General features: G+C 36.5%; 1 protein-coding gene across 5 annotated transcripts in view; it reads right to left on the bottom strand.

Annotated features, from left to right (window-relative positions):
- Nucleotides 1–15,260, bottom strand: part of LOC125659267 (regulator of G-protein signaling 12-like) — a 73,764-nt gene that overhangs the window by 35,427 nt on the left and 23,077 nt on the right. For 3 of the 5 annotated variants that reach the window (XM_048890880.2, XM_048890882.2, XM_056149302.1), the window contains exons 1-2: nt 12,290–12,314; nt 7,663–10,013 (exon numbers count right to left, since the gene is read on the bottom strand). In XM_048890880.2, the coding sequence (XP_048746837.2) occupies nt 7,663–10,013; nt 12,290–12,299 (2,361 nt within the window). In that variant the 5' untranslated portion in view covers nt 12,300–12,314. Of the gene's footprint in view, nt 1–7,662; nt 10,014–12,289; nt 12,315–15,260 lie in introns of those variants that run through there. The other 2 variants (XM_048890883.2, XM_048890881.2) reach the window with 1 other exon arrangement.

Genomic DNA, 15,260 nt, shown 5'->3' with positions numbered 1-15,260 from the left:
AAATCCACACAATATGACTATAACTGTATTGAGCAAGTACTTGCCATATTAGTTTTGTGACCAACTGACAAGATTTAATTGAAATCCAAAAACTTTTGCAAAAAGCAAGGGGAAAGAAATATTACAGTAAAAATTACATAAAAATGAGGGATATCAAAACACTGTACCCATGCATACATGATTAACAGCTTCCAATGTCTGCATTGCTTCGATCTTCACATAATATAAATTTTACATATTTAAAAAAAAATAATTCTATTCCACTCGATCATTTCTGACGTTTTTATTTTATAATGACACTAAAATAACTTTTTAAATTCCAAGAAAAATTTGCAGGAACACAATGTGTTTTTGCAACACAAAGTCCACAGGCATGGCCAAGTTCAAGTGAGGCAAAACTGAATTTTTACACAGGCATGGCCAAGTTCAAGCGAGGCAAAACTGACTTCTTACACTCACATACTTATAAATAACCTTGACTTAAACTGAACACAAAGTTTGAAGTCGCTGTCTTGCATATAGTCCAGGGTTAAAGTTTCAGACCATGCAAGCAATAAAGCAAATACATTATAAGCACAGCTTGGTCTTCAATCTAAGGAAAGACCAAATGGAAAGGCTATGAGAAGGCAGCAACAACAAAAAACACTATCGGGCATATGTCAGGGATGTTACTGAATAACTCGGAAAATTGATCAAAAAGGGAGGAAAACACCTCACCCTACCTGGAAAAATATCATTTTCTGTCACTTTAGATCAAACCCAGCATGTATCAGTTTATTAAAATTGAGAAAATCGGAGGATTTCCTCTGAAAAGAGGGGAAATCACAACCCTGATATGTATACCTGTTGAGATGAGCTCCTTCGGTACCTACAAATTAATCTGGACATTTTCTGAGCATCCTCTACAGCAGCACTCACAGTAAGTCTCCAATACACAGATCACACATTCTGCTAGTAATTCCCCGAAAGTCTGAAAGCTGCTGTTAATGTGGTTATTACTACGCCACTGAATATTCACTGCATTAAATAATGTCTGTCGTTACTTCCACAAACTTCAATGTGTTTTAAGATTTGATTATCTTTCTGTATACTGTGACAAAGGTGTACAGTTTCACATTAAGATCTATCAAATTAAATCACCTAAACTGATTTTCATGGTGTACAATTGATTTTCTGAGCCAGAATTCATTAGTGCGACCTTCGTAGCATCCTAACAGATTTCGAGCATGCTTCCTCGGACACCCTGATTTGGCAGTGGTCAACTGTCCCCTGTACCGATAAGTTGTGAGTTTGGATTGGAGATTAAGACCATCAGCCAGCTTTTCACAGTACTTTCGGATCTTATCATGAACAAACAAGGAGGCCCAAACACAAGGTAAGTAATACCTGATTGAACAACAAATCTCATATTACATCACCAATACCTTTTTCACACTGTGCCACAGACCAATGTGCATTGAGAAATAAAATCCAATTCTATCTGTAACAAATATATAATGAGTATCTCCCTGAAGAATTCAAAGATAAGATTAATTCAACCAAAAAAATCAATTAAATTCTTATTGTGAACTTTACACTCTGCAAGAAGAATCGATGTAAAAAAAAAAAATTGGAAAAAAATTAGCAACTCAAACGTTCAGATCAAGAGATTTAACTGGTTTTGATTTAAACCCCACCAATATTTTCATTCTGAAACATAAAGGGCTGGGGAAGAATAACATCAGCTCTACCAACAGGTTAGAGAACACCAGCATTATGCAATCGTAATATACATATTTGATTTAGACTTTTTAGATAGCAAAGATTGTGTTTTCAGAATAATAAGAGATTTCTCTTTATATTTCACCTATAATCCTTCCCCAAGTCTAGATCAAAGGCTGCAAACCTCTGATTATAGTTAACGTCAAAATACATCATTGACAATTAACAATTAAATAATGATGTCAAATTCAAATGACTACATTACAATGCTTTAATATATGTTAATAATCAAATTGCATCATCAAATGCAAACTTAAAAACCTTAAGATTTCCTTTTAGGTACAGCTGGTGCATAAATAAATAATCAGAACAAATGCACACTTCACATTTTATGACATATTTTTGTCCAATTTCCAAACCCTCACCAACCTTAATGTACATTTCTGAAAGTTTTTTTGTGATTTAAGAAATAAATATCATTTTTGAAAATACATGAGGGTATCAACTGTGATTCTTCACAATAGCATATTAGTTCATAAGGCATATGTTTAAGCACTTGAAAAGAATGCTGGCATAAACCATTGCCGTTCATACCCTCAAATGAATTCATTTCTTATATTTACATTCTATACTTTCATTTCTGCACAGTCGGAATTCCCAATTATTGAAATAGATTAGACGTACTATTATGTTTATCAAGATTCATTCATGCATTGGTTACCACTGCAATACATTCATGATGAAATGGCCATCATTACAATTTGCAAATATACCAAAGACAAAAACCTTGGAAATGTAACTATGATGGAAATATACCGCAGACGTACCATATAAGCTGACGTCACAATACGCGCATACTGAAGCGAGCCCTGTCGCCTCCTGATCCTTGCCGATTGGGCACGCTGCAAAATAGCTGCTTTGTTGGGATTGTAAGCCATACTGTCTCTAAATTTTCAAAAATCGTCAATGAAATAACGCACAAATTGCGACACTTGACAATCACCACACCTTTTAGTATACATTTACAGTGATCATGACTTTCTCTCGACATCAGGATCCTGTCTGATTACATCTTTACATCAATGTTAGAGGGAGTATTCCTGTTATATCCTTACTGCTGGGATATTTATATATACATAGGGATATACTCGGATGTCACATGATAGAGTTACAATATGCAACATTCACATCAATCAACACTAACTGTAAACAAACCCGGCAATTTCATTCAAGAAAAGCATCTCCTAGATGTCTGAATGCATGTAGTTGTGTGTCACAAACAGGTTTAGTAAACCTGGCTACAGTAATATTTCTAAACTAGTATATCTTCATTATGATTTTATTGATCAATCATATCATTTACATCAAAATAAACTGTGCAACAAATATTTCAAATCTAATAGTCATCTCCCATGTTTTATATATCAAGCAGTGCCTATATATCTACCCACATGCATGACTGTCAAAACAAACCATGACAAAACACACTGAAATAGAAACAGTCAATTGACATTTCATACCTACACTTTCTATGTAATATTCAAAATCCATGCATATCTACCAAAAATTTACCATTGATCTAAACCTAACTGCAAAAGAAAATGTATGCAATTGTGGTATTCCTGATAAAGCATACCAAAACAAAATTAAGCTTCAATTTCCAATGAAGTTTTTGGAAGGTCAAAGGTCAAAATACATAAGTAGGGACAATTTGATCAAATAGGAACTTCAGACCAAGGTGTTACAAAAATCTTTCAGTAGTTTAAAAAGGAAGGCGTGTGTGTGTATATATATATATATATATATATATATATATATATATATATATATATATATACACACACACACACACACACACAAGCTTGCATTGCAGCATGGCTTCTTTTGTGATGCAATTAGCTAGAAATTTGCATGCTTGTTTTTGATTAAATTTTGGTGAAATTTCCTGAATTTATTCCATTCATTTAAGGAGTTAAAGGAAATATATCAATAATTTCCAAACAGCCCTCATAAACAATAACTTTTTTTCAATAACTTCACTGCCCTAGGAAGTAGGATGGTACGTGATCAGATATATTGAGAATTTTGTGATCAGATCTGAGAAATTTGTGATCAAATCTAACAAGAAGTTCGTGATCAGATCTAGCAAGAAGTTCTTTAGGCTTTAGACGATTTGATCACTTGACCCCCGCCACACCACATATATCCCAATAAAGTTTTCAAAAATACATTTCTTATTCATTCTGAAGTAATTTTGTTAAACAACATGTTAATCATCACCATGAGTATATCACCCTTTTATAATGCAGAATTTCATATGATTTAAAAGGGAAGTCACTCTATGAATTCATGCTAAAATGTACACCAATTTTACACATAAATCAAAAATATTATAAAGTTTGGTGTGGATATATCTAAAAGTTTACTATAATTACAGATACAGTAATATATCTGTATCTTGCATATGCGTTATCTCGAATACCCCAGTTACGTCGAAATCGATCGCCAGTCCCAGCCGTATTCCCTATGTATATATAATGTTAAAAACTCCTGATATTTCGAACACGGTAATCTCGAATACCCCACTTATGTCGAAGTGTCTTCAAGGTCCCAAGCCTTATTTCACCCCATTTATATTGAAATTGGAAGCTAGAAAAACTTCCAATACATCTATATTCTTATATGCATATGTCAAATCTTCGACAGCAACTATTCTTTTACCGATTGCCTGGAAAATGAAGCAAAAGTCACAGGTCCTTTAGATATGACCTTAAAGACAGAGGTCCCATCTCACAGTGGTCATTGGCTGGATAAAGAACACCATGGCTACGGTCATGAACTTCACACTTACATATAGGTCAAAATTTATGGCTCTTTATCTACAACTCAGGTGACATCTCTCTATGAGTGAAAAATTCTCAGATGGGGCACAAACAACAAACCAAAAACCATTCCCCTCCCCAAATTCCAAATAGGTTCTACCAAAAATAATGCTTAGATTCTGAGCATAGCTGCACATTAAGTTTCTTACGAGCAAGAAAAAAATGTGCAATTGTGAAATGACTGCGTCTACTGCATTCCCTCAACTGTTGTTCAAATAAAAAAAATTTACAATAAAATAAAAATTCAGCATTGATTGGCAGTAGTTATGCCTCTCTTCAAAACTCCACATAGTATGCTCCAAGCTTTCCCCTATTTTGGTGGCTTTCGACCGCGCATACTGTGTATCCTAAACTCTATCAATAACGAAATATATACTCCCTATACTACATCACATAACTAGTCTGTGAAAAAATTAACCATCCCAAATAATTCTAGGTAAATGTTAACAAAGGAACTTTTTTTATAGAAACTTTACCAATAAAACAAATGAACAATTATTCTGGTTGTTTGAGGAAGAATAAAAAAAAATCTGACACAAATACCTAACTTGGTAAAGAAATTTCTATTTGAAACTCAACACATCTTTCATACATTTTTTCTTTTCTTTTTTTGGAAGAAAAAAAAATCAGAACAATCACAAAATGAACATGACGGCGTTCCAGGAATTTGCAACAAAACATGAAGACTTACAGTGTCTGTCAGAATGGATAGCAGCAACACGTCTGCCGACTGCCTGTCCATTTTCCTGCCTGAGATAGGGTAGAAGTCGCCACTGATGCGGAACCTAGTCATCGCCTTCTGAGTGAGTTCTCACACACCATTAACGCACTGGGAAACACTGACGAGGGTGACCCGCTGCTTACTTATGATGAGGCTCAGATCAGAGACCGCATCACAGGAAAACCACTTCCTTAGATCAAGCACTATAAACACTACTTCTCTGTCAAACTAAAGCTAGCCCCATAAAAAGACACTAAACATGTAACAATGCGTTTTTATACAAACATGTAAGTATATAATTTGCATTACATACACTGCATGTTTGGAGCTATTAAATCCACATAAATTACCTCCGCGTTTAAATACAAGAGCAGTCCAAGGAATGAGTTCAGAGATTTCGGGAAGTTGTGTTATTTCTGTATTTTAAAAAATGCATTACAGCATCAGAGAGACAGCCACACGGACATATTGAAATGAAAATCCTCTCCAATCTCTTGCTCTCATGCAGTGTCTCTTAGAAATATTAATTAACACCTGTATCATTTCTAATTTATTGCGTGGGACCTGTACTACTGATCAGTTGACAAAACAAATCAAGATAGATAAATACAAACATAAATTTATTCGGTGAAAATAACAATAACATACGCAATGTGTTGTAAACACCTGGATGATGTCTACTAGGAGAGGAACTAGGTATACGAGATTCTATAAAAATTATTTGTCCTGGAAGTGGACAAATAAGAATGAACCAATGTATTTATTGATAGACACCTAAGGAGCGAGTTATGGAAGGTGAACAAACCTGGGAACGAATTTCATTTATATCGCAAAGGATGGGAACAACATCCTAAAGGGATGTAAACAATTGCATCCGGTCCTTTTACTTTCGCTTTCATTCAAAGCAATAGTTAAAGAAAAGATAATCTAATGGAATTTTATCCATAAAAGTGCGGTTGCTAAACATTGTAGTGATGTGTAATTACTCCTCAACATAAAGTTACAGGCTCATGCATGTATGTTCATATTAAAATACGGACAGCAGTATCTCAGGCAAAGTTATCCCTCTATAATTGTAAATCTGCCGTGCACTGAATGTGACACAAAAATCAGAATCATTTTAACCATGATGGAGATGCCTGTTGCACGCAGTGAAGCTGTACCTGCAATGTGCAACAGACAACAACAGCAACAGCAAATCCACGAGGAAACACTCTGACAAATTTCAACCATTGGTCACCTGCTTCAACAGTGTTTGCCCACCCTACATCCCAGACATTCAGTGTGCTAAAACATGTACTGTAGTACAATGAGAGATAACTCTATGTAGTCTACCTAAATGTCAACAAACAAGCAGGGCACACACTACAAAGAGAGATAACTCCATGTAAATATCCAAACCAAATACTGCAGGACTACCTCAATGTCCACAGACAATCCGATAAATTCCACTAATAGCTAGTACACTGCTGATAATATAATCTCTTTGTCCATTATGATTTACTTAAAGTTTATGACATGCATCACATTTTGGGTATTCTATAAGTAAAATGCACCATTTTAAATTTTTATTTGTGTCTACCATACGGTAGAAAGAAAAACCCACCAAGTATTATTAACTCACTAGAAATGTACCTGTAACTTGTCATTACTTACCTTGTCCACACACTTACTGCAATACTGTTCAAGATCTCAGTATACGATTTCAAGCTTAGATTTTGTATACATGACAGTAATATTCAGTTGTGTGTGTTCCTTGCAGTGGTTTCAGGAAACTGTACACCAGCCCTATTTTTGCTTCAGCCTAATATTTTATTTTCTATTTTCATTTAAGGCCAAAACAATAAAATAAAGTGAATATAACCTGGCCATAACATTTATATTGAATGATCATAAAACAGTTAACCTTAAAACAATGTGTGAATGAATTCAAACCAAGAAACCGAGAAAATAATCAAGAGCTAATTTAAAGGAGCATGGGAACGATTTGAGCTGAAAATTTTAAAATTCTATTTTTCCACTTTTAATGTTAACAATACTTAACTAAGGTATTTCTAATATGGTCAACCAAAATCTGAATTTCAGTTGTTGAGTTACATGTGAGATACAGCACTCACAATGCTTTGTTATGTAAATAAGGCATGTGCCATGTTTTTGTTTACATCTAGATTGCTTAATAGAAAATAGCACGTTTAAAACAAAATGAAATGTGAACTTTTAAATTGAAAAAATCTGCTTTAAATGAAACTTTTACTAGTATATTCAGCCTATGTAAGCAATCGTGCCCATGCCCCTTAAAAACTGTGTACAGTGCACACCACACCTGCAATGAAAACTAGTGAGGAAATCTTCTCTTACCTTCGTAGCCAAGGAGTATCCTTCTGAGAACCGCCTGGTCACATCCACTGGGGAGGAAATCCTAAGGGCATGATCCTGCTCAAAACGCTCTATCAGTCCTCCCATACCACTGCTGTTTTGCAGAAAATCAAAATCATCGGCTTCGGAATCAGGACGATGGTTCACTACGGGTGGAGCTGAAGGGGAGCGCAGGAGGTGGAAAGGTGGAAGCTGGGCTCGAGGACTCCGTTTCTTGTTCCCCTCCATTTCCACTTTTGCCACTTTGCTGTTGTTGTGAGGGGATGTGAAGCTGTCTTCTGATGTTCTGGGCGGGACAGACACTGGTCGCTGTAAATCTGAATGGGAAAACGAGCGAAACATGTCACTGTTTCTGGAAGTGTTTGATTCATGATCACTGTCATCCTGTTGATAAGATTTATTTCCCTTGTTTAAATTCCCTGACAGAGACCTGGATGTATTGAGTGGGTCAGGCATGGCCCTAATATTGAATTTGTCCTTCCTTTTGTTTAACGTTGAGCAATCGTCACTACTGTTAGATCTATTTAACCTTCTAAACACACTAGAGGGAGCTGGCATCAGCTGAGAGTCTCGTAGCGGTGTTGGCATAGTTTGTATGCCTGGGGAACAATGTTGGACAGGGCCGTCTTTCAGAAGATAAGTTGGGTTCTGCCACGCTGCCTGGGCAGGATGAGGCTGTGGAGGATGAGGCTGTGGAGGATGAGGTGGAGGGTTTTCTGGTGGTCTAGCAGCTGCTTCTGCCCCATACACATGACCTGGGTCATCTTTACCCAAACCAAGTCCACTGTCGCTATTACTGCTGTTGCTGACGCTTCTAATGGGTGCTCTCGATGGATCAGCAAAAGCCTGCGACAACGCCACATCATTGTCATTGGAGACACCACCAGGACGATCTTTGTACAGATTGGTGATGGAGACAATTATTGGAGTGGCAGATCTGGGAAACTCTGAACAATGGCTTCTCTCCTGGTGATGTCTGTCTGCAGCAGATGTACAAGTAATTCCAAACGTTTTGGCCTTCTGAGCATGAATGTTGTGGGATCTCATTTCAGGGTCCACCATGAACACATGACAGGATCCACTGGAGGCAGACTCATCCTCCTGACTAGCTGTTCCATCACTCATCTCATCTCCACTGACACTATGCAAAGTCACAATCCCAAAAAATCTTTTATCATCAGGACACACTCCACTGAAGGCTAGTCGATCCACGGGATAATGAGCCACAGTGGTTCCCATTCCATTCGTCAACTTCACACCTTCCTGTGAAACTTCCATCAACACCAGTGTATGGATCTTCTGCTCCACTCTCAATCTCCTAACAGCGTTGCGGATGGTCTGAAGTCTAATGTGAGGCTTATTGGCATCACTTGGCATTTCTATAGAACCAATATATCCCACCACCACCCTCATGTCATGGAAGCTACAATTCAACAGACTCTCTTCATCATCGCCATCGTCTTCATCATCATCCATCGCGATGAATGCATTGTTTGCAGAATTTGCCTGATGAGCTGATGTTTTTAGGAAGGATGAGATTCCGGGTGCTATGAAGGACCCGTGTAATGCCCCACTTGACTGCGACTTCATGTGTCGTTCTTGCTGACTGCTCTTTTGGTAAGAGGACTTGGCACTCTGTGACGTGCTTTTGACAACTGCCTGTTTAGTTCTGGGAAGTTGTAAAGAGAGGGGATCGTGAGTTTTGTATCCATGTCTCTCAACAGAACCCGAAACTTTGGGTGTACTTAGACTAGAACTTGATGAGCTGGAGTAAACATTCTCCGCACCCACCGGCTCGTGTGCTCGTGTCCGTGACTGGCTGGGTGGGAATTTTAAGTTCGTTTTTGACCAGTGAGGATTCTTATGCTTGTATTCATTGTGTGTGTGCTTGTCCTTTTGGTTGCATTCCCCGAGAACTTTCTCGCCGTGGCGATTGGAGGCGTGACGTGGACGAATCCTGTTCGGATACCGGGCTTTGTTTCTGTGGTGATATTCATCCTCGGAGGAATCGGAGCTGTTGTAATTTTCGGCCACTTGAAGGGTGAGAGTTCCAGTGGACATCCCCACCATTCTGACCACATCATCATGAGGGAACTTGGTGACATTCTGGTTGTTGACTGACACCACATAATCACCGGTCTTCAGCCCCGCCACATCGGCGGGACTTCCCGGCACAATTACACTCAACACACAGGGATGCTGGCCGGAGATGGTGAATCCATACCCCGATTTACCTCTCGTGACATCCACCGTTTTAATTCCGTGTATTGGTCGCTTTTTTCGCCTCTTTGGGTGACTGGCCTGGGGCCCAGAGAGCTGATACATCGTGAGATCTGAAAAGAAAACTTTACATCATGAAATTGGAAAAAAAAAATGAAACTTAGAAACTGCAATTAAACATTTACATTACAAAATAGAGAACACTGACACGATTCTGATGATCGGCTGATGTCATTAAATTCTCGTAAACTTTTTACCAAAGAAAACAGGATTCACGTGTCCTTCATTCTCTCTAAAAGTGTTAAATGCAATTTCGCTGAATTATGACAAATTTTCCTACAATATGAAAGTACAAAGACTGAAAAATGCACGATCAGTTTTAAATACCTCACAACAATGCCAATATTTAGCGTGCATTAATGGCATTATAATTCAGCTTGATTAAATTTCTCACATTTTCAAACACACAAGAAAATAAGCAACTTCAGTGCATAGTTTGGTTTTTAAAAAATGGCAAGCAAAACACCTCATCAAAAGATAGGTTTGGTTTGAAAATACTTTTATTGACGAAGTACATGTGCAATCTGAGATTTGACACAATTTTATAAAACTTATATAGTCCTTTCTCTTTGATATTCAGTGGGGCCTTATTAATCCAGAAGTCAACCATCTAAACGCTTTACCTTATAAATATTTGCTTAATGAGGCATAGACAAGATTTTTCATTATTTGAAATTAACATTTTTCATTATAGAAATTCTATAATGAAAAATGTTAATTTCAAATAATGAAAATAAGAAATAAAAATCTTGTTTAGATGCCTCATTAAGCAAATAAATAAATAAATCTTTCATATATCTTACAAGTTACACATTTCGTATTTACATAAAACCCAGCCGCCTCCCAAAATTGCGATTGTAAATATGATGTCTGTTTATAACAAGAGTGAAATGAATGGGCTTGCATTTCACAGGACTTGTCATTAGCGAAGATTAGCCATGTATGAAGGCAAGAACACCAAGATTTCTAATTTTAAGTATGTCAAAAACATTCAACATTTTGACATAGGTTAATGATTAATAAATTTAGGGTGCATGTAGAAAGGAAAATTTCTCCATACTTTTAGAGTCTTTCATGTGTCTCCCCCCTCACCTCCTAATTTTGTTAATATTTTTTTGACTGCCACAAGGTGGTGTCTGAAGCAGGTGACCAGCATACCCTCCACACATCATCACTGCCGATCACGGGGATCGAACTCAATTCGCAGCAGTGAGAAGCGAGAGCACCTCTGCACTACCCGAATACAGATAAGGTACGACAATAAATTAAACAATAATTTGATTAAAGATTTATTTCCACTGTGTAAATATAATTAGTTAACTCAACATCTGTGCTTATTTACTGATTGCAAAACTAACAAGCAGAGATCCATTTTCATCACATTATTACACATATAATAATCATTTTGCCAAAACTGTATTATAAATCTCTTATAATCAAAATTATGAAAATTTCTACCCATGACCATCATATTTTGAGGCCAAAATAAGCAGTATTGACTGCAACTACTCCTTTTTAAGTCGTAACTATACCTACTTTTAACTTTAAAACTTCAGGACAAAAGATCAGTACCTTTTAAAACTATTTCTCTATATGTCGAATTTTTCTCCATTAAAAACCTTCTATACCTTTCAATGAGAATAACATCCCCCAATTCAGAAAATTCCTACCACAAAATGAACCATGTTTAACAAGTTGCCGACATTTAATGAAAATATTAAAGGAAATGTTTGTAGCTTTACAACAATGGTCAATGTAAGATTTTGTAAGAGAAGAAAGGGTCCTACCTACTGACAGAATTTGTAAAATCCCAGCTGGAATGAGACCCACAGGACAGTAATGAACAGATCTAATATAACACACTTTCACTTCTTCATTTGATTAGGTACACATTGTCTGTACAAACACCTTTTATAAATTACCAATTCACACTGTCACCTACAGTGAGTTTGTGCCTATCAAAAAGTACACCTATTCCGTTTTTTGGTCAATAACTGGGGACATTGCTGACCTTTTTTCATGCGTCTGTGGACGCTTTCTCTGCAAATTACCCAGACTAATAATAAAATACAGGAATAGCATAGATCATTTCAGGGTAAAAACCAAGTGCTTTTCTCCCTTAAATTGATGCAATCCATTACCTTTGAAAATGTATATATTATAAATCTAGATCAAATAAAAACTTAATTTGATTGAAGTGATAGATGAACTTGTATTTAACATTGCCTTCAATGCATTTAGGACGAGTCCTGCACAGACATGCCAGCTCAAACCAGAACATCTTACAACTGTGCTAATCAAACAACAAAATGCCAAAACATAACATTACCATAAACCATACTTTACAAATGACAAATGGAGTGCTTCATAACTTTGTGTTTTTTGTAAATCCACACAAGAAAGCACTTACAAAGGATGGAAATGGACTACAAAAAAGAAGATTGAATTCAATAGTATGTACACCACTCATTCTAACATTGTCTAATGTAAGGCAGTTTGGTTGTTGGTTGGTTGCATGTTGTTAAGGTTCCACTTGAAATTTTTTGGGCAATTTGGAAACCGAATCCAGTCAAATTTGGCAGTTCCATAAGAAATACATGCCAGAACACAGACAGATGGGTAGACAGAAAAACAAGCAGGCAGTCAGACAAATATGACAGATTAATAGTTTTGATGAGGATGACACAGATTTTTCAACCCCAGGGAAATAATAAGTCACAAAAGCCTGACACAGGTCAAGGTGGACACCTCTTTCTTGGGGTTGATAAACCAAGGTCTCCACCAATAACTAATGTCAATAATTGTTTTATTAATCAAATGACTTTACAATAGCCTTGTTTCTCTGTATGAAATAATTCTGAAAGTCATTTTCATGTGAAATCACACGGGTGAGGAGAAAACAGTGACAAACAGGATTTGAGAGAGACTACAAAAGACACACTGATGATTCGAAAGACATCACAATGTTTACATTTATATTCCTTAAAAGTAATCAGAATATCTAAGAAAGAAGAAACAATGCCAAAGGAAGGTTGTGGTATATACCAAACACAGAGACATAGAATATGTAGAATTTGCACCATTTTTGGAAATTTGTACAATTTTTTGTGAGCAGAAACTGTCTGAATAAGGTAGTAATTCTATGTAGGTATGAAAAACACTGAAAGTAATTGTGGGGCAGAACTTTCTCTGACCAAACATAATATTATATAGCTTAGAATACCACTATATAGACTTATTATATAAAATCGGTATATACACATGACACAATATCTCAAAAAATTACGCAAACTGAAAGTAATGGGTATCAACTCTGGCAGCGGATAATCGAACAATACTAGCCAACATCAGATTAACTTCAGCAAGTGGTTAATCCTATCTAAGACTAATATCAATACAATCAATGTTATTACATCCAGCTCCAAATATGCGGAACAGTAACACTGTCCACAAAAACATGACAAAGTAAGATATTAAATGAATGTTTTAGACTTGTGTACACATGTGTGTGTGTGTATGTACGTGTATGTATATATTTAAAGCTGGAAGGAAGTCTGTGCTGATGTACATACAGAAACTTGAAAAGATTGTTCTTGTACAAAATGGATTCACATTCTGACCTATTTAATTAAATCATCAGGGAGCATTCAACAGCAGATCTGAGTACCAAAAAATTCAGACCAGAATCGAAATTTAGAGCAAAATGTACCAAACCAATCGATTTTGAATTGCGGTTACCTGATACTTCCTTCGATTGAAACAACCTTATTTTCCAACCATGTGCACCAAAACCACTGTAAAAGATATTTTTATAAGGAGTTAATAGCTTTCTGGTCCCATGGGGATCCGAATTAGAAAAGGCCCTCAGTATCCCTTGCTTGTCGCAAGATGCGACTAAATGGTATGGTCTTTTGGATGAAACCGCGAAAACTTAGGCCCTGTGTCACAATACAGACCTTCCCTGCTCAAAGGCCATAAGCACCGATGCTAGCCTATAGGCCTTAATTTTGCAGTCCTTCACCAGCAATGGTGACGTTTCCATTATGAGTGAAAGATTCTCGAGCAGGACGTTAAACAACATACAACCAACCAACCTTACAAAGGAAAATTGCATTCGTCCAACTCCTTCACTACTGTCAACATGGTCAAGATTAGTTTCAAACTCTGAGGTCAAGGTCATAAGGTCAATGATTTTGGTACCAAAAGATCTTGTCACAAGGAATACACTTGTAGTGAAATACGAGAGCCCTATCATCATCCATTCAAACATTATGGCCAATGTTAAAGTTTTTGCGGATAAACAAACAGACAAACTTAACATTATAATATATGCCCCTAAATCTCCAATTAAATGGATATAGACACGATTTGAGCTGAAAATGTTCGAATTTTATTTTTCCATTTTAATGTTTTAATACGTTTAACTCAGGTATTTCTAATGGTCAGTAAAAAGTTGAATGTCAGTTGTCGAGTTACAAGAGAGATACAGCACTCACAATTCTTTCTTATGTAAACAAGGCTCATGTCATATTTTTGTTTACATAGGTTAAATATAGTAGTAAAAGATTCAGTTAAAGCAGATCTTTTAATTTACAAGTTAATCCTGAACACAATTAAACAGTAGTTCCCAACTTGTTTGTCACATCTCACATTGTTTTAAACATGATATTTTCTATTAAGCAATCTAATTTTCACTTCAAATTGTGCTCCTTTAAGAGGGGCATTTAAGAAATGAACATCACTTTTGAGCTGTTCATGGTCAGTATGAATGAATTTGGATTTGAGGCCAAATTTGCCTCAAATCCAAATCCGTTCATATTGACCATGAACAGCTAAAAAGTGATGTTCATTTCTTATATTTATATTTATGTACTAAAACACCGTTTGTTTACATTGCTTCTATTTTGTTGCATAAAACGAACTCCTAACCTCTGTCACAGTAGTTATTGTGACGTACGTCAACACATAGACATGATGTCACATTTCGTCTCGTCCTGCCTTAATTCAACATTGCAAGGTGCACTGTATTTTGGAGGTAGGAGACAGCAAGATTGGGATGATAATCCACGTAAGTTTACAATCTTAATCCAAGGCGGTGACCTGCGAGATCTTTGTAACAGATGTTCTATTTTTTTCAAATCATTACGCTCTCTCAGTCACGTGCTTTAAGGTAGTACTCTACTTCGTCATAATGGCTGACTTCCTTTAAAAACATGGATGAAAAAATCGATATCAGCAATATTAGCTCAGTGGGTTTGAATACCGACTGCTGAACTGTGGGTCGCAGGTTCGAGTCCAGC

Source organism: Ostrea edulis, chromosome 9 (genome assembly GCF_947568905.1).
Source record: "Ostrea edulis chromosome 9, xbOstEdul1.1, whole genome shotgun sequence".
Lineage (NCBI taxonomy): Eukaryota > Metazoa > Mollusca > Bivalvia > Ostreida > Ostreidae > Ostrea > Ostrea edulis.
The sequence above is the reverse complement of the archived record's forward strand: the minus strand, read 5'-3'. Positions and strand labels throughout refer to the sequence as shown.